The sequence below is a fragment of the Chelonoidis abingdonii genome, chromosome 1 (genome assembly GCF_003597395.2).
Source record: "Chelonoidis abingdonii isolate Lonesome George chromosome 1, CheloAbing_2.0, whole genome shotgun sequence".
Taxonomy (NCBI): Eukaryota; Metazoa; Chordata; order Testudines; family Testudinidae; genus Chelonoidis; species Chelonoidis abingdonii.
The window spans coordinates 273503668-273524041 of record NC_133769.1 but is presented as its reverse complement, the minus strand read 5'-3'; the positions used below and the strand labels follow the sequence as shown (position 1 = coordinate 273524041).

Here is a 20374-nt window from a genome sequence, read left to right as displayed (position 1 = left end):
AGTCATGGCCTTCCAACTCTGTGCCTGGCAGTCCACGCCACACACCGCACCACAGGCCCCCAACAAGCACTGGGCTGCTGGCAGACCCCTGCCCCTTCCCTTATCTGGCTTGTTGGTTTCTCTGCCTTAGTCTCCCCTGCAACCTCCCCGTGGAAACTCCCACTGAAATTCCCCTGTTAGCAGCTCTGTTTGCTGGCTCCGTTAATCTCTTACCTAGTAGTCTAAATTTGACCTCTGAGACCTCTCTCCTACCTGTTCCTATGTCATGGGTACCTACATGTACCATGACCTCTGACTCCTTCCCAGCATTGCATGCAAATCCATCTAGATGTCTTGTGAGATCCTCATCCTCCACCCCTAGCAGGCAGTTTACCATGCAGTTCTCCCAGTCATTGCAAACCCAACTATTTTTCTGATAGTAATTAAATTATTACCTGGCTCTTCCTAATAACAGGGTTCCCTGGAGGGGTATCCTCAGTGCAAGAGCATACCATGACATCTCCTTCCCCGAGACTTTCATCCTCTTCAATAGCACAAAGGTCATCAGATTGGGGATGGAACTGCTGTATTGTGTCCCTGGAAGTCTCGTCTCATCTTTCTCTCTCTCCCTCCTTAGCTCTTCTAGTTCAGCCACTCCAGTCTCAAGAGCCCATACTGTCTCTCTGAGTGTAATGGTCTGCTTCCACTATATGAAATAAGTTGGATAGCCTCCGCTCTGTTGCTGGACTTCTGCCTGCATTATTTTTACTCTGTTTGTTTTTTGTTTGTTTTTGGGGGGAGCGGGGGGATGGCAGGCTATTAGCCTAAGTTTGGAGTATGTTGATTAGGCATATCAACCTTTTGTACTTCCTCTCTAAACTCCATGGTAAAAATTCCCTGTTCGCTAGGGTGACCAGATAGCAGGTGTGAACAATCGGGACAAGGGTGGGTGGTAATAGGTGCCTGTATAAGACAAAGCCCCAAATAGCAGGACTATAAAAAATCGGAACATCTGGTCACCCTACTGTTCGCTAGCTCCTCTCGTTGCTTAGGAGCTGCCTTTTTAAACCACTGGTTTCCCTGAGTTAGCTCCTCCTCCTTCTCCAGGGAACCTAAAGGGATTGTGGATCAAAGAATTGCAGGCTAGAGCCTCATTAGTAAACTCTCAACCTAGCCTAGCAGGCCTCTTGGCCCAGCACACAGCCCCCACAACCTAGAGCTTCTATCATCTTATTTTATTAGTGCTTTTATTATACTACATTAGCACTTCTATTATATATGTAAGAGTGTTGATTTACCGAGGAATTGTTACAAACAGGATAGCCCTAGTAATAGAAGCATGCTGGAAAAAGTGTTCAGCCTATGTGTATTCTGAAACATTACTGTGTTCCTGCTATATGGGTTTTAGCCATAATAGTGCTTTGGACGGATCACAATATCAAACCTTTTATTTCTGTACTAGCTTTTCATCATCTCCTTTAATCCTTTTTCTGCACACATCGTTACCAATCTACCTCGCTTGAAACAACCTACTACTATACCAAATGGCCACAACCACTATTGGTGAGGGGAAAACAGTTTGGTAAAAGTGTGTTTGCAGAAGTGTGAAAGGGGTGCAGGGTTAAGGTTGCAGTGCCTGGTTTGTGCTATGCAGGGGTTTGATAAAGTGTTGCTTGTGAGTGGAGGAGTAGAGGGCATGTACCATTAAGGGGCTTAACTTTCCATGTTTTGTTTTTTTGGGTCAGGTATATTTATATGTAGCATCCCTAGCTGTTTCACAATTGAGGTTCTGTGTGTGTTAATATATAACTGATAATATACCACCAGTGAGTGATTCAAGGAAAAAGCCTCCACTTCATCTTCCTAAAACAGTTGAACTTGGGATCTCTTACTTGAAACACGTTGTGCAGAATTAGAGGCTGAATGGAACAAGATTCCTCCCTAAAGACCAAATCCCAGTAGTAAAGCTTTGAAAAAATACTCAGGAAGGACCATGCACCATCAAATTTCCCAATATTTAGACAACTATTCAGTAGTCTGGGGAGGCACCTGTAGGAATGTATATATTAGCTAGAGACTCACCATGTCTGAGTCTCTAGGGTTATCCTAGCACTTCTGAGAGAGATTGTATTTCTTCTCATGCTGCCTATATTTATCCTGTTATCTCTAGCAGGAGCCACTGCTTATGCAAATTACTCTTAACTGTAGATTGAAGAGAATGTCAAATTTAAGAGTAATGTGCCTTTTCCTAAGCAGGCCCCTAGAGCTCACTGAATATCAAGGCTCACAACAACATAGGATCTTAAGTTTTCATCTGTTTGTTTGTTCTGGCTGTAAGCTCTTCAGGGCAGGGGTGCTGTCGTGTTCTCAGATTTGTAGGCAGTGCTATTAAGTGATGCCTATAGTTAGGGTTGCCTAAAACTTTCTATTGCAAAACCCTGTATTCAGGTGCTTATAGCTTTGACAAACTTTAAATTATTTGGTCTAAGACTTTTTCCATTAAAAGTTTCAGTAAAAATGGTTTCTAGCACCTTCAAGTTTGAAATTTGGCAAGAGGGACACCTTTTGTTTTCCCTATGAAAATCCACCTACATTTTGCCGAGGTTATTCGCCTCTGAAAATCACCTTTCAGAATTTGCTGAGGTTTGTTAGTTTGACAGCTAAATTCTCCAATGCTGTCTGCACTGAGTATGCTGCTGCCCAGGGCTGCAAGTTCTGAGCAGGACTTTCCCTGCAATCGCTGCTCCCTGATGCTAGGGGTTGCTGTGGCACCAACACAGGAACTGTAAGTGGGGATAGTCTCTCCTTTGCTCTCACTGCTCCCCCTGATGTTGTCCAGGCAACACGGAAGAGTAGGAAGTTATCTTCCCTGATGCGGAGGGGTATAATAGCTGGCTGGGGATGGGGAGATATGCTCAGAGAAGAAGGGTCTTTAACAATAATGCACACTCACCTCCAGATCCTCAATTCCTGAGATCCAGCATTCCTCTGCTGTCTAAAATAAGGCCAGAAGGATGATTAGATCATTTATTCTGACCTCCTGTGTATCACAGGCCATAAAATGTCATCCAGTCTAGTAAATGGCAGTGAAACCCATTGCCAAAGTTTGCATCTCATCCCCCTCTAATGACTAGTCCAGGGGTCAGCAACCTCTGGCATGCGGCTTGCCAGGGTAAGCACCTTGGCGGGCCGGGCCAGTTTGTTTACCTGCCATGTCGGCAGGTTCGGCTGATCGCGGCTCCCACTGGCTGCAGTTCGCCGTCCCAGGCCAATGGGGGCAGCGGGAAGCCACTGCCAATACGTCCCTTGGCCCGTGGCGCTTCCCGTCATCCTCATTGGCCTGGGACGGCAAACTGTGGCCAGTGAGAGCCGTGATTGGCCGAACCTGCCAACGTGGCAGGTAAACAAACAGGCCCAGCCCGCCGGGGTGCTTATGCAGGCGAGTCGTGTGCCAGGGGTTGCTGACCTCTGGATTAGAACACTCAGAGAGTAACTACTGCTACCAGTTAGTCTGTTAATTCAAGTTGCAGAGGTCTGTGCTGTGGGTCTATAGGTTCCAACCCTGCTAATGACCTAGGTAGGGATCAGCACCGTTCCATATGATAGTATTTTTGTTTTTTCAGTTAGCTTTTTTAAAAGTGTGGGAAATTACATGCAAAAAAACTACATTAAAAGAACTTAACGGTTGCAAAGTCAAAAACACTCAAAAATAAGCAAATGTGGCAGGATCCCCATGGATAAAATAATGTAACCATGTAATTAAAATTGTAATATAATACATAATTTATGCACAGGGGGGCTGCAACCCTACTGTAGATGCAGCTGCCACCTCTTGAAGGAGTGGATTTACTACAATGATGGAAAAAACCCTTTCATCACTATACTAATTATCTGTATGACAATGCTACACATAGTGTATCTGCAGCATTGCCGCTGTAGTATTTGTAGTGTAGACATATTTTTATGAGGTTTCATGGGCAACCTTAATTCTGGCATTTTCGAACATTTGGATACTTTACTTTGCAACCTAATGGTTTTTTAAATATTTTTTTTTTGTATGTAATACGTTTGTAAAGCACCTAGGACACTAAGATCTCAGTGCTGATTTGAGCCTTTGTTTGGCACTGTAATATAAATATTAAATAAATGAATCTGCAGTTGTTCAGAATGGGCATTTTTTTCTACTGGAAAAGAACATGCTAGTGCAGACAGGAATGGTAAGGTCCTTGCTGGGCATGTGTTTTGTGGCCATTCATTCATTCCAGTTGGAATTAGATTTAGGACCTGTATCTCCCCTGCCTTGCACCTTGTGTAGTTATGTACATCTGTGCAAAATAGGTGTAAAATGCTATTGTAGCACCATTTTGCTCAGTTGTAAATGACTACCAAGGTACAAGGTAGTTGTGAATCAAGCCCTACTGTTGACATTTGGTGTGGAACAGTTTAGATGTAGTTATAATACTGAGGGCTGGGTGGGATAGAACTAACTAATGCTTTTTTATTTCTTAGTGCCCTAAGTATAACTGGAAAATTGCTTTAATTTTGAAACTACTGTTTCCATTGATGACCTATGCTGGGACTATGGGATCCTCCTGTGCTGGGAGCTATTAATTGTGCATATCAGTTTGAAGGATCAGGTCCTTAGTTGACAACGAGGCCAACAGAATTTACTCATGACCACGGCTACTGAAGCACAAGCACAGCATATCTATGAAGCCTCAGCTTTTTCATTACTCAGGGTTGTCACTTTGATACAGCAAAGCTGTTGGGCCAAAGGAGCTCATATTTTATATTTAGCTTGACAGTGTAAATAGAGAAGTGCTTTAAAAAGCTTGTACATTCCAGCTAAGAGCTCTACCAAGGTCTGTTAATCGACATGTGAGGCCTGATCTTGTGATATGTTGAATACCTGCAACTCACTGAGTTTAGTTGCTCAGCTCTTCTCATAGTTAGAACTTTTGAGGAGTTACTAATTAAACGTCTCTGCTTTTTTTTATTTAAAAAGTTCCTTTTATTTATTTAAAAGATAAAGGAAAAATCCTAAATTAAATACATTATAGAAAAGCAATAATGTGATACCTACCTTGAGGAGGGAGGGAAGGTCTTGAGGTTTAAAACATAGCATTGGGGAGTCAAAATGTCTGGGATCTAGTACAAGCTCTGCCACAGACTTCCTGAGTGATCTTGGGCAAAGCATTTATCTCCTCCATGCCTCGGTTTTTCCATCTGCCTCATGGGGATAACATTTCAAGCGGTGGCACAAGGCTAAATTATTTAGTGTCTACAGATTAACTTCCATGGGTTTATTTCATTACTCTGTGGCAACCCATGTTCATGGACATATTTTGGTTGTATGGTTATAGCTTCAATCCCACAAAACCCAAAGGCATGAGATGGACCCAAAATGAAGTAAACAACAACAAAAGCAGGATGAACCTTGAAATAACTTGGATTCCTTATCTTTATCATGTCTAAAGTTTTCTGAAACTTCACTGCCACAATTTTATATTTTGAATGTCAGTGAATGGGTATTATTGTTTATTTAACATTTATATTATGGGGTGCGTGTGTGTGTTTGGTGTGTTACAAGTAGAGGATACAGTGATTGTAATGGAAATTGCAGGCAGTGAAGTAATTTTGCTCACAAATTTGGGATGAAACAAAGACCCTTCCCTACAAAACCACAGTGTCCCAGCTCCATGGAGTTCTCCATTGGTGATGATTGTACTACTTTGGTTAGCTTCCTTCTTGTGTCTGGCTACTCAAGGTCACCTGTGGGCATTGCAGCTGGGGAATAGCCAGAGCACAGGACTGCCCCAGCCATGTACCCTCTCCCATCCTCAACATACTAATAGTAGTCCATGAACTGGGAGCTCTTCTAGGGGTTTCAGAGGCCACACTTCACCTGTTGGGAGAACCCCTTCACAGAGGGTACACCATGAGGAAGAAACTTGTGGTTGCAGCACACCTGTGAATTCTGCAATCTGTCGGCTTTATCCCATTCCATATATCCTTTGTTTCTTTTCCCCTCACTCACTCCTGCCTTTCCACCAAACCCCCTGGATTTTCCTACTTCTCCCTCAGTCTTTCACTCTGTCCTCCCTTTCTACCAAAATTCTCTCTCTCAATTCTCACCATATGCTGCTTCTCTCTACCTTTCCTCCAAACCCTCTCCTTCTCCCTTCCTTTCCTTTGTCTCCTTCCTTCCTTCTTCCTCCACAACCTCTCGTCTCACTCCCTATCCAATTCCTATCTTCCAAAGCTGTGTGACTTTCTTCCCTCAAATACCCCAGGCTCTGTTTACACTGCACAGGTTGATGTAAGGCTGCTTATGTCAACCTAATTATATCAGTGTACACACGACAGCCTTGTCCCGCTGATGTAAGTGCCCTATGACACCAACATAATTCCACCCTCACAAGAGGCATAGGGCTTATGTCAGGTTACCTGCATCTGACGAAGTGGGTATTCACTCACGAAAGCTCACGCTCCAAAACGTCTGTTAGTCTATAAGGTGCCACAGGATTCTCTGCTGCTTGTGTAGATACTGTGTTTCATCGGCTATTAGCTCTCGTCAAATTTCACAGCTCCTGTGGACAAGAAAGCCAGGCGTCTAGAGCCCAGCTGCCCTCTGCTCCTCTGGAGAGCTGGGAAGTTGGACCCTGCTCCCAGCTGGGAGCCAACGCAAGAAGCCTGGGTGGCTGGCCCTAGTTCCCAGCTGGCAGTTGGAGTGAGAAGCCCAAGCGGCTGAACCCTGTTCCTAGTGGGAGGTCACAAACCCAGGTGGCTGGACCCTGATCCCCACTGGGAGCCAGGGAGAAAAGCCTGGACTATGCTTCTGGTGGGGAACAGGAAGGCAAGAAGCCCTGCGTGTCTTCCATCCTGCTCCTGGCAGGGAATGGGGAGATGGAGGGGGCAGCCCGTTGGGGCAGCTGGGCTCCCAGCAGGGAGCTGCCAGCAGAGCTGAGAGACCAGGCTCTCAGCTTCCCACACTGCCCCTCTTAGGTTGGTGAAAGTACTCCTGGTGAGGACACACACCACCAACCCGAGGAAGGTAGTGTGAACGTACATCACCACAGTAATTACCATGGTGGCTATAAGTTGACCTAATATATGTCAATTTAAGTTTTTAGTGTAGACATACCCCAAGTCTGGCCCAAACTACTTAAACTCTTCTCTTCCTCAAGTCTTTAATTGCCTATACCCCAATGCTAGGAGCCTGGGTTACAAACAAGAGGATTTGGAATTGCAGATTTATGAGCATAAATTTAATCTAGTTGGTATTACTGAAACCTCATGTGATGATTCCCATGATTTGAATTTTAAAATCAGTGTTTATAACCTATTATGGAAGGATTGAGTGGGCAAAAAGAGGAGGGGGAATGACACTATGTCAAAAATGGCATTACCTGTTTCCAAGTCCCTGATAACTCAGAAGAAAATGATCCTGAATGTTTATGGATTAAGGATCTAACAGGTAGAGCACAAGATGGGATATCAGTTGATGTCTGCTACAGACCATCAAATCTCATTGAACCTATTTATAATGTATAGGGAAAAAAGCTGTGTGATCTTGGACAGTGTGACAGTGATGTATACTGGAGGTCTCATGCTGCCAGGACTAAAACAACCTTGGAATTTCTGTATATTATAGATGACTATTTCCTACCTGTATCCAACTCAGGAGAATTCTGTGTTAGACTTAATAGATTCTTAGAATCATAGGACTGGACAGCACCTCAAGAGGTCATTTAGTTCAGTCCCCTGCACCCATGGCAGAACTAAGTATTATCTAGAATCTGGACCATCACTGACAGGTGTTTGTCTAATCTGCTCTTAAAAATTGCTAATGACGGAGATTCCACAACCTCCCTGGGCAGTTTATTTCAGTGCTTAACCACTCTGACAGGAAGATTTCCTAATCTCCAACCTAAACTGCCCTTGCTGCAATTTAAGCCCATTGCTTCTTGTCCTATCCTCAAAGGTTAAGGAGAATAATTTTTCTATCTCCTCCTTGTAACAATCTTTTATGTAGTTGAAAACTGTTATCATGTCCCCTCTCAGGGTATGTCTATACTGCCCGCCAGATCGGCAGGTAGTATTCGATGTATTGGGGATCGATTTATTGCATCTAATCTAGATGCGATCAATCAATCCCCGAATTGACGCCTGTACTCCACCTTGGCAGGAGGAGTAAGCAGAGTTGACAGGGGAGCCGCGGTAGTCGACTTGCCACTGTGAGGACGGTCAGGTAAGTTGAGATAAGATACTTAAGTATCTTAGATCGACCCCTCCTTCCCCCCCTCGCTAGTGTAGCCCAGGCCTCAATCGTATCTTCTGTAGACTAAACAAACAAAATTTTTTCAATCTTCCCTCATAGGTCATGTTTTCTAGACCTTTAATTTTTGTTGTTGTTGCTCTTTTCTGGATTTTCTCCAACATGTTCACATCTTTCCTGAAATGTGATGCCCAGAACTGGACACAAAACTTCAGCTGAGACCTAATCAGCGTGGAATAGAGTGGAAGAATTACTTCTTGTGTCTTGCTTACAACACTCCTGCTAATACATCCCAGAATGACGATGATGTTTTTTGCAACAGTATTATGCTGTTGACTCCTGTTTAGCTTGTGATCCGCTTAGACCCCCAGATTCTTTTCTGCAGAACTCCTTCCTAAGCAGTCATTTCCCATTTTATATGTGTGCAACTGATTGTTCCTTCCTAAGTGGAGTACTTTTGCATTTGTCTTTACTGAATTTCATCCTATTTACTTCAGACCATTTCTCCAGTTTGTCCAGATAATTTTGAATTTTAATCCTATCCTCCAAAGCACTTGCAGCCCCTCCTCAAACTTTGTAAGTGTACTCTCTATGCCATTATCTAAATCATTGATGAAGATATTGAATAGAACTAGACCCAGAACTCATCTTGGCAGGACTCCGCTCAAGAGGCCCTTCCAGCATAACTGTGAACCACTGATAACTACTCTATGGGAATGGTTTTCCAGCCAGTTATGCACCCACCTTATAGTAGCTCCATCTAGCTTGTATTTCCCTAGTTTGTTTTTGAGAAGATCATGTGAGACAGTATCAAAAGCCTTACTAAAGTCATGATATATCACATCTACCTCTTCTCCCTCTCCCTCCCCTCCACAAGGCTTGTTACCCTGTCAAAGAAAGCTGTATTAGGTTGGTTTGGCAAGAGTTGTTCTTGACAAATCCATGCCGACTGTTATTTATCACCTTATTATATTCTAGGTGTTTGCAAATTGATTGCTTAATTATTTGCTCCATTATCTTTCTAGGCACTGAAGTTAAGCTGACTGGTCTGTAATTCCCCGGGTTGTCCTTATTTCCCTTTTTACAGAGGGGCACTATATTTACCTTTTTCCAGTCCTCTGGAATCTCTCCCATCTTCCATGACTTTTCAAAGATAATTGCTAATGGCTCAGATATCTCCTCAGTCAGCTCCTTGAGTATACTAGGATGCATTTCATAAGGCCCTGGTGACTTGAAGACATCTATCTTGTCTAAGTAATTTTTAACTTGTGCTTTCCCTCTCTTGGTCTCTGATCCTACCTTATTTTCACTGGCATTCACTATGTTACACATCTAATTGCTAACCTTTTTGGTGAAACCTGAAACAAAAAAATTAATTTAACACTTCTGCCATTTCCACATTTTCTGTTAGTTATTGTTTGATCTTGACAGATAAAAAGGAACTGAACATAGAAGTAAAAATTATTGGTAACTTAGATACAAATCATGACTTGATTATATTTATAATGTGCAAACTGAATAAAATCCAGATCAATGATATATATACTTGATGCTTTAAAAGGGCTATTTTCACAAAGCTGAAAACAATCTTGAGCCAGATCAGCTGGGAGGAAGAATTTAATCAAAAAAATGTGAATAATAGTTGGAAATCGTTTAAGAATACTTTATTACAGGGATTGGCAACCTTTGGGGCACAGCCCGTCAGGATAAGCACCTGGGCGGGCTGGGCCGGTTTGTTTACCAGCCGCATCTGCAGGTTTGGCTGATCGCGGCTCCTACTGGCCGCAGTTTGCCGTTCCAGGCCAATGGGGGCAGCGGGAAGCAGCACGGGCTGAGGGATGTGCTGTCCGCTGCTTCCCGCCACCCCCATTAGCCTGGAGTGACGAACTGTGATCAGTGGGAGCTGCGATCGGCCGAACCTGCGGATGCAGCAGGTAAACAAACTGGCCCAGCCTGCCAGGGGGCTTACCCTGGTGAGTCGTGTGCTAAAGGCTGCTGATCCCTGCTTAGTTTGCTACCCAAAACACCACAATCAAGGAAGAAGGCCATACTGATTAAAGAAGTGACCTGATTTAGAGGGGAAGTGAAGGCAGATGTAAAATAAATAAATTTAAATGTCTAACAAATGGAAGAAATGGCAAGTTTAGAGTTATGAATATAAATCAGAATGTATGAATTATAGAAAACTGATACGGGAATTATCACATAGGAGAACTCTATGGCCAGCAGAAATAAGTGTATTAGGAACTTAATCTTAACAATGGTATTAGTTCATTCATATGTGGAAATGGTAGCATTATCAATAATAATGCACAAATGGCAGAAGTGTTCAATAAATATTTTTGTTCTGTATTTGGGGAAGAAAACAGATGACCTAGTCATGTCATATATTATAACACTCTGTCCATTCCACCAGCATCTCAAGAATATGTTAAAAAACCAGCCACTAAAGTTTAGGCATTTTGAAATCAGCAGGTCCTGATAACTTGTATCCAAGAGTTTTTTAAAAGAGCTGGCTGAGAAGCTTGGTGGACCATTAAAGCTGATGTTTAATAAGTTTTGGAGCACTGGGAAATTTCCAGAAGACCATAAGAAAGCTAATGTTATGCCACTATTTTAAAAGGGTAAACCAGATTACTGGTGCAATTATAGGCCCTTCAGACTAACATCAATCCTGGGCAAGATAACGGAGAGACTGAATTAAAGAAGGGTGATTAAGTAATGCAATCAACCTGGGTTTATGGAAAATACATCCTGTCAAACTAACTTAATGTCTTTTTTTAAGTTTACAAGTTTGGTTGATGAAGCTAATAGTGTTGATGAAATATACTTAGACTCCTGTAAGGCATTTGACTTGGTACCACATAACAGTTTGATTAAAAATCTAGAATGATATAATATTAACATGGCACACATTGAATGGATTAAAAGCTGACTAACCGATAGGTCTTCAAATGTAATTATAAATGAGGAATCATGAAGTGGATGTGTTCCCAGTGGGGTTCCATGGGGATTGGTTCTTGGCTCTGTGCTTTTTAAAATTGTTACCAGTGACCTGAAAGAAAACATAAAATCATCACTGATAAAGTTTGAAGATGACACAAAAATTGGGAAAGTGGTAAATAATGAAGAATACGGATCACTGATTCAGAGAGATCTGGATCGCTCGGTAAACTGAGCACAAGCAAACAATAAGCATTTTAATATGGCTAAGTGTAAATGTATACATCTGGGAACAAAGAATGTAGGCATACTTACAGAATGGGGAACTCTCTTCTGAGAAGCAGTGACTCTGAAAGAGATTTGGCAGTTGTGGTGATTAATCAGCTGAACATGAGCTCCCAGTGTGATGCTGGGACCAAAAGAGCTAATATGATCCTAGGATGTGTAAATAAGTGAATCTTGAGTAAGAGCAGAGAATTTATTTTACCTCTGTATGTGGTGCTGGTGCGACTACTGCTGGAATAGTATGTCCAGTTCTCATGCCACAGTTCAAGAAGAATGCTGATATCTTGCAGAGGGTTCAGAGAAGAGCCACAACTTTGGTTAAAGGATTAGAAAAACCTGCCTTATAGTGATAGACTCAAACAGCTCGTTCTATTTAGTTTAACAAAGAGAAAATTAAAGGATGACTTTGATTTCATGAGGAACAGATATTTAATAATGGGCTCGTCAATCTAGCAGAGAAAGGTATGACAGGATCTACTGGCTGGAATTTGAAGCTAGACAAATTTAAACTGGAAATAGGGTGTATTCTTTTCAACAGTGAGGATAATTAACAATTGGAACAATTTACCAAAGGTTATGGTGCATTCTCCATCATTGGCAATATTTAAATCAAGATCGGATGTTTTTCTAAAAGATCTGCTTTGCTTAGGAATATTTGAGGGAAGTTCTATGGCCTGTGCCATATAGGAAGTCAGACTAGATGATCACAATGATGTCCTCTGGCCTTGGAATCTTTTAGTTTATGAATCTTCCTCTGTCTTTCACTCCCCCCACAATCCCCAGCTTCCCAAACAACTCTTCCCCTGTCCTTCTTACAAAGGGAATCTTCCTCTGTCTTTCACTCCCCCCACAATCCCTAGCTTCCCAAACAACTCTTTCCCTGTCCTTCTTACAAAGGGCAGTTTCTCCTCTAAATACCCCCTCACCAAGTTCTTCCACATTGTTAGTCCCACCTGAGTCTGTGTCAGTGGAAGCCGCTTGGATGCTCTGTACTTTTGAAAATCAGGACACTTACTTAGTTGCCTAAATATGGATTTAGAAGCCAAACTTTAGACATTTTTAAAAATGTTGGTCAATATTGATTAGGCACTCAAAGTCAGGAAATACCAAAGTTAAGTTTGCATGTGTAACCTTAACTATACCCCCTTGTATATATGCACTGTAATGCTGTGTTTAATTAATTATAATATACACTATTAAATATTGTCATATAATACACAGTTTTTGTATAAGCATGGATGGAGCTTCTTATAGAACTGTGTACTATAAAATATGAATTTTTTTCTCGATGTACTTTTAATAGAAAATCACTCTGGATTCTACTTAGCGTACAAAATAGCTTCATTATTCAAGAAAAGTAATCACTTCTTTGCTCTGGTAGAATCTGCATAAAACACTTAATTATTCAACCAAGTTTGATGTTTTTAAAGCATAGTTAGAGCAGAAATCATGTCTACAGTCATCTTGTCTACAGTTAAAGCTTATTTTTGTAATAATATATTGTTATGTATATTTGTGTCAAACTCTTTGGCCTTCATTTATACTTTATAAAAAACAACAACCATGAATACATTTTAATTGAGAAACAATTTAGGTTCACAATAAAAGTTAAATGCTTAGAGAACATTTAAACAATTAGAAGCTTACTGCAGCCTTACATGAAACCTTTTAGAAATGGTCTGTAGTTTTAAAAAATCAGTTAACATTCTTTCTATTAGAAACAGGTTTTCCCGTTATAAAGACAAAATCTTTTTTTTTTTTTCCAAGAGACACATTCATACAAAATTCTACCATCTTCATTTTTTATAAACAGAATACATAATAAGTAGCTGTTTACAACACTCAATAATGCAATCTAAAAGACTAACTGATTAATTGGAAACTGTGGCTCTAATACATTATTTTGGAATCTAAGCACGTTAGATTGAATTGTTTCAGAAGCAGCATGCCTAATTATTTTATCTTCTACATTCATCTGTTTGAGTCATTCCCAATTTTTGGATTGTTGCCTAGAATATTGCTGCAATACCTTTTTCAGTTGGTTATTCCCTTATCATGAATAACTTCATGGAAGAGGCTGATTTTTAATATTTTTTAAATTTAAATCTGCACTAGTTTACTGCATTAACTGCACATTTTCAGTGTCCATGATAAAAAAAGTGGTGATTGTTTTTCAAAATGTTGATTTTTGAAAGGTTGAGTATAAACTGATATTTTATTTGTTTTGTCAGGTCAATTATTAAAAAGTGCCTTTGTGAAGTCACTTTTACGAGAGAGGATTGCGACGCCTGAATGTGTTTTCAAAATATTATCTCTGCCAGCTAGACATCGCCCTGACCTTATATGTCACAGAAGAGACCTCAACTGTCTTGGTTTGCCAATTGCTTGATGTGAAACTGGCTTCCATATTAAAAAAAGCTGAAGAAAATTACTGCCAGGACGTGAATAAGCTGACTGCATTGCTTTTCCTGTGTAATCAATACCAGCAAGCGGCCTGCAAAGAATTAATGTTATATCAAGGAGTGCCATTGCACTGAAGTAACTTTATTTAAAACGATTGTCTCAGTGATCCAATCTGGAGACTCAGATATTTTACAGCCAGAGATGCTACTGAGCATGATTTTTTTGCAGCCAAAAGTCTACAAGTGGGACATATTGATTGATGAGTGACTGCTTGCTGATAAATTGTCTTTGCTCATTCTGCTTTGTGTGTATTGGGCTCCATTAAGCAATTTATTACTTCATTGCCGATAGAAAAAAAGCACAGAGCTTCTCTCAACTATAGTTTTTGGAATTGTTGTAGATTGCCTTGGCATAATTCACTTAATAGTTATTCACAAAACCTAAATCAGTTTTTCATCATGGCTTTGAATGTTACTCCTGTAAGAGATACAAAATGGCTGACATTAGAAGTGTGCCGACAATTTCAGAGAGGAACTTGTTCGCGTTCTGATGAGGAATGCAAATTTGCACATCCCCCCAAAAGTTGCCAGATTGAAAATGGAAGAGTTATTGCCTGCTTTGATTCCCTAAAGGTAAGGAAGAAAGTTGCATGTGTTAATGAAAATACTAATACTTTACATCAAAAATATAAATAATAATTTCATCTTAATATTCATACGTTCAGAACAATTTGTTCTAGGAGTACTGCATGTGTTCCAGATTTTGTTTGTCTTAAGTTTTGTTTATTCAAGCTTTAAAAGAATTTGTGTTTTCCTGTCGGATGTAAATGTCTGTTGTTTACACCTCCAAACTGTGTAAGACTATGGAATGCCTGATTGGTGACATCTGATACGACCATTGTGTTCACACGAGTGTTCACACGACCTTTCATGCATTATCATTGTTCCATGTCAAATGAAAACAAATGTCTGGTTTAAAATTTAGGCCATTGTGCCATTGATAATAAAGCAAATTACAATAAATAAAAGGGTTTAATTTAAATCCACAGAAGAGAGAAAACAGAGTTATGGCCTTTACTTCAACTTTAACTCACCGTATCATACCTACTCTAGGTATTGGGAGGTCTAAGCTGAGTCCATAGCATTACTAGTCATATGTACTGCTGTTTCTACAGTATAGAGTATGAAGTAAGTTAAGAATAGAGTGGAAGCTTACAAGTAACTCTTAAGAGTTAACATTGGTAGACAATCATGTTTCCTAACTTCTCATATCTTAAAACTTACTTTAGCATTGTTAAACAAACAAGGCATAAACTTATGGGACTTTGAGACAAAAGCTTTTTATGTTTAAGTATATATGCATATTTTAGCATATAAAAACAATCAGTTGGACAGGAGGGAGAAATACGACTTGAATGATAGGCATGTTCAGGGTACTCCTAAGCTTCCAGAAACTGGTCCAGGTTTCTCTTTAATGACAGGTCGGTGCTGGAGAGGCAGCCTGTGAGAACATCTGAGGCTTTCTGGTGATGAAGACAACAGTTATTTAAAGAATAAGGAAAAGTATAGAGTTTATAAAAAATGTGAATTTGGATGTAGGAAAAAATAAGTGAAATGTGGTGGGAAAGAACAAGCTGTGAGCAGGCAATGGGGCCACTTACGGTTTTCTCTGTTTTTCAGTTGGCTGAGATTTTGCCTATTTTGTCCATTAGCTACAGCGTGCATTTACATGACTCAAAGACAGGGCTGGTGCAGTACCCTGACCCATATCTGGAGGTAGTGGGAGTGAAAATGTTTGAGGGAAAGGGGGACTGATTTTGTAGAGGACAAACAATTGTTGCTGCTATCACCAAAGCAAGAGATCGATTCACTGGACTTGCCATGAGAGAGAGGCCTGTCTAGGTTTAGTATGAACACGTAATTGGCTCTGTTGGGCAAGGCTGTGCAGCTTTGGATTTTCCCCCATCTGAAGTCAGTTATCATGGTCTTTGACTTCATTGTAGTGCTCAAGGAACTGACTGCCCCACTCTGATTCTCTGTTTTCCACTGGCTTGGGGTTACTAGTTATTTGGTGAGGCCAGCTGTTCTTAGGCAGGAGCAAGACACCTGCCTGAAGTTGGTTAATTTCATTTCAAACCTCTCTGCAGAAAAAGACAGCATTTTCTTGTCTGGGTCAAGCCTTCTGGGGAGGGATTTGCCCTGGCAATTCTGCAGAAATAGGTGTGAGGCTCCACAGGTCTTAAATCTGGGTCCACAGGTCTCTAAGCAACCCACGTATCCCAGCCACTCTCTGGCAGTTTGCTGGGCTGAGTGGCTCATGGAACCTTAGCCCCACCAGAGGCACCACCCACGGGAGTCTTGATTGGAAGAGTGCTTGGATCCACGAGTTGGTCTGGCTGTACTACTTAAGCCAGAAAGAGGCAACTGGGTGTGGCCCTGACTGGCTGCTACATTGGACCCTGCCTTCTTGCCTGAGTCCTGCTTTACTGCTGTGTTCCTGATCCCTGCCCCTGTCCTACGACATTGACTCTGCCTCTGACCGTTGATTGGAGTCTCTGATTCTGATTCCGACTCTGATCTTCAGCCCTGGCATTCAGCCTCTGACTCTGATTCTAACCTTTGGCTCCGAATCTCAAGAAAGAGATCTTGGAGTCACTCTGGATAGTTCTCTGAAAACTTCCATTCAGTGTTCATCGGCAGTCAAAAAAGCAAACAGAAAGTTGGGAATCATTAAGAAAGGGATAGATAATAAGACAGAAAATATCATTTTGTCTCTATATAAACCCATATTTTGAATACTGCATGCAGATGTGGTCACCTCATCTCAAAAAAGATGTATTGGAATTGGAAAAGGGCAACAAAATGATTAGGGATATGGAACAGCTGCCATATGAGGAGTGATTAATAAGACTGGGACTTTTCAGTTTGGAAAAGAGATAACTAAGGGGGATATGATAGAAGTCTATAAAATCATGGCTGGTGTGGAGAAAGTAAATAAGCAAGTGTTATTTACTCATAACACAAGAACTAGGGGTCACCAAATGAAATTAATAGGCAGAAGATTTAAAACAAACAAAAGGAAATATTTCTTCACTCAACGCCCAATCAACCTGTGGAACTTCTTGCCAGAGGATGTTGCGAAAGCTAAATCTATAACAGGGATCAAACAGAACCAGATAAGTTCATGATAGGTTCGTCAGTGACTATTAGCCAGGATGGACAGGGATGGTGTCCCTAGCCTCTGTTTACCAGAAGCTGGGAATGGGCGACAGGGGATGAGTCACTTGATGCTTACTTGTTCTGTTCATTCCCTCTGAGGCACTGGCATTAGCAACTGTTTGAAGACAAGATACTGGGGTAGATGGACCTTTGGTCTGACCCAGTATGGCCTTTTTATGTTCTTATCTGGCTTGACCTTTAGCTTTGGCATCTAGCCTGTGACTCTGGTTCTGACTTTTGTCTCTGTTTTCTGGTATATGACTCCTTCTCTGACCACTAGGAATGATTGCCATGTCCCAGTCCCTAAAACTAACTTCCTCATGATCCTGGCAAGGGTGCTGAGCAAACAGATGATTGTTTGGGGTTTTTTTCTGGATAGAACAAGTGCCAGTCCAAAATGCTGTGGTGGTTGGATGAAGGAATGTGGTAGATAGCCTTTCCTCCAACCCCCCAACTGAGACCCATTGATTACAGGACTTGGCTTGCCTTTTAAGGGCTGCCAAGATAGTGTGAGAACATATTTCATCCCTCGTCTTCTATCAACTCAGGTTCGTTTTCTCTAGGGCTGGATGGAACATGCCATTGGAAGTCCTGGCTCACTGAAGGTGTCTGTCCTTGGCTGGATGTTTTAGTGCCAAGGAACAGAAAGTACTTTCCAAATCAAACTGGCACTCTGTAACGAGTAACTTTGCACATACCAACAGACTGCCACTTAACCGTCTGACTGTGTCCTTGATTGGGATGAAGGGAGGTGGGAGTGACTTGAACCTCTTTTCTGGGCTTTGGGGAATATGATAGCATCAGGAAGTGTAAAGAGGATTTCAGCAGTGCTTAGTGTTTAGCTGGGCCAGTGGGAGGAGGTGGATGGTAGTGCTGAAAAGTAAAAGTTAAACTGCATGTGTGCTGAAGAAGACTTGGCTAAATAACGCTTTCTGGGCACTCTTTCATTGTGCGGCTACTCTGACCTGTCAAGACTCGCACAGGCGGCGGTGCCCAACCATACTACACAGGAGGGCCATATAAACCTAAGCACAACCTTGTGTGGGCCAAACAGATTCTACATATTTTAGTTAATCACTTTTACTGATTTATGTTTTAAGTTCAGCTTGTTTCATGTGTATTTAGATATGTTGTTTCTTTATATAGGACTGTCTATTTGCACACTTGTGTAAACTAAAATGATGTAAACAAGAAGATAAAATGCTAATGAATCGGCTGTTAGTATATTGTATTGAAGCAGGCCACAGGCGTTATGAAATGCTCTGCTGGGCTGAAGGTTGGACATCCCTGCCCTAAGCTAAATGTAGCCTCTTGTATTCTCATTTTCATTGAGTCAGCCAAGGGACCTCCCTCTTCCCCTCATCGCTGCCCAGAGGTACTCTCTTAGTCTCTGCTTAGTCAGCTGCCTTATTCTAATTTTTTTGGTGCAGAGTCTTCCATTTCTTTATTTTCCAGCCTCTCTCACAGAATAGAGTGTCTCCACAGAAGAAAGTTTCCTTTTCCATGGTAAGTGCCGCCAACAAATATCTGGGCTTGTCTACATGCAGGATTGTGCCGATTTAACTAAAGGTGTGATTTAAAATGGACTCCGTTAAAACTGGTGTGTGGACACTCTTCAACCAATGTAAACCTGATTTACTTTGATTTATCTAAAGTTGATTAGGAACAAGTGTAAACTAAATCAAAATAAGCTACTCTTAAACTGATGTGAGAGTGTCTAACCAGGGTTTTGCACTGGTTTAAGTAAATGTTTAAAAACTGGTTTAAGTTAAACTTATGCAATTTCAGTGTGTAGACAAAGCCTTGGTAGGGTGACCAGATGAGATGAAGAAAATGTCGGGACACATGTGAAGGGAGTCTGCCAGTGGACCCAAAAAACCCCCCAAAACCCGAGTGCTGCCAGCGGAGCAAAATATTGGGACAAATTGTGCCCCGACGGATATAGGGACATCTGGTCACCCTAAGCCTCGGTCTCTTTTGTGAACAGTTTCTACCTGGCTGACTGCTGCAGCATCACTACTGAGAGCATATGAGGCCACCCTGACTGCTGTTGGCACCCACTTCAAGTGCCAGAGAGCTGTCAGATTTTAAAACTTTGGGCACCTTAATTTGACTTAGATGTTAATTATCCATTACATGTGGTAATGTGACAAGCTGGCAATGTGCCAGCTATAGCCAAGCTTTAAATGCATTACTGATGAATTTAGGTGCCCCAATTTTTGAGTGACCAACCAAAGACACTTTGAAGAGGGCTTTATTTTTCAGAGGATAGGTGGTCAGCACTTTCTGAAAATTGCCTTGAAGATGTCTCAAGTCAGACACTTGAAAATTGAGATTCACAGAATCAGCTGTTGCTTTTGAAAACCTTTAGCCAATCAGGCACCGATGTTCAGCAATCACCTGATCAGCAGAGTACATATAAGCAAACTGCCAAGTGTCACACATCTCGCATGTTTGTCATGCAATTGGCAGGCCTGTCAGACCTGCCTACGTCTCAGTTGTCCACCCTCACATACCTGGCTCAGACAGCAGGCATTTGTCTGCAGTTCCCCCTTCTTGCTGCCAGAGTCTGCTGTGGAGACAGCTGAGCAAGCACTCTGGCATGTCCTCCCTTGCTGCTCCCTCAGCTAAATCAGGGCCAGGAAGGAGCAGCCAAGAAGTGGCAGCGGCTGGAGGGAAAGTGGGCTTGCCAACCCTCCAGGACTGGCCTGGAGTCTCCTGGAATCAGCACTGATCTCCCAGTGACTATTGAAAGCAATTGAGATTTTAAGAGGATATTTTAAGAAAACAACATTATGTCATGCTAAGGGGGGGAAAAAAAGAATCTCCCGGAATAGCTTCAGTCAGAGTTGGCAATCCTAAGGGAAAGGTGGTAGCGGGCTGTACATGATGACAATAGTGCAAAGGGAGGAACCCACTACTAGCCCCATGCTTCCTTCCTGCCTCAGCCAACTGTACCAGGCTGTCCCTGGGAGCCTCAGCATCCTCTGCCTCCTAGTAGATCTCTGAAATCCAGCACCTCCTGCCCCTAGGAATCCTCACAGGTGCCAGCACTGTAGGAACCCTGCATTCCAGGAGCCTCAGCAGCCACCCACCCAGTTATTCCCAGTTTCCTTTCATACTTTCTAACCCAGCAAGATTCCCAGATAACCTCAAACACCTGCCTGCCCCACCCCCGTCAGCAAGGATTGTGCAACTCCATGTCCTACACCTGCTACTGCTGAGGACAAGGACTGTTACCATATGCTTCTTTGTATGGTTATATTAA

The 20374-nt window shown here is 41.8% G+C and overlaps 1 protein-coding gene across 11 annotated transcripts in view; it reads left to right on the top strand.

Moving 5' to 3' along the window:
- MBNL2 (muscleblind like splicing regulator 2) overlaps window positions 1–20374 on the top strand; it is a 180712-nt gene that overhangs the window by 56536 nt on the left and 103802 nt on the right. For 10 of the 11 annotated variants that reach the window (XM_032771443.2, XM_032771440.2, XM_032771438.2 and 7 more), the window contains exon 2: window positions 13717–14520. The exons of the other annotated variant lie outside the window; for it this stretch is intronic. In XM_032771443.2, coding sequence (XP_032627334.1) covers window positions 14347–14520 — 174 coding nt within the window. In that variant the 5' untranslated portion in view covers window positions 13717–14346. The remainder of the gene's footprint in view (window positions 1–13716; window positions 14521–20374) is intronic. 11 annotated transcript variants of the gene reach the window in all.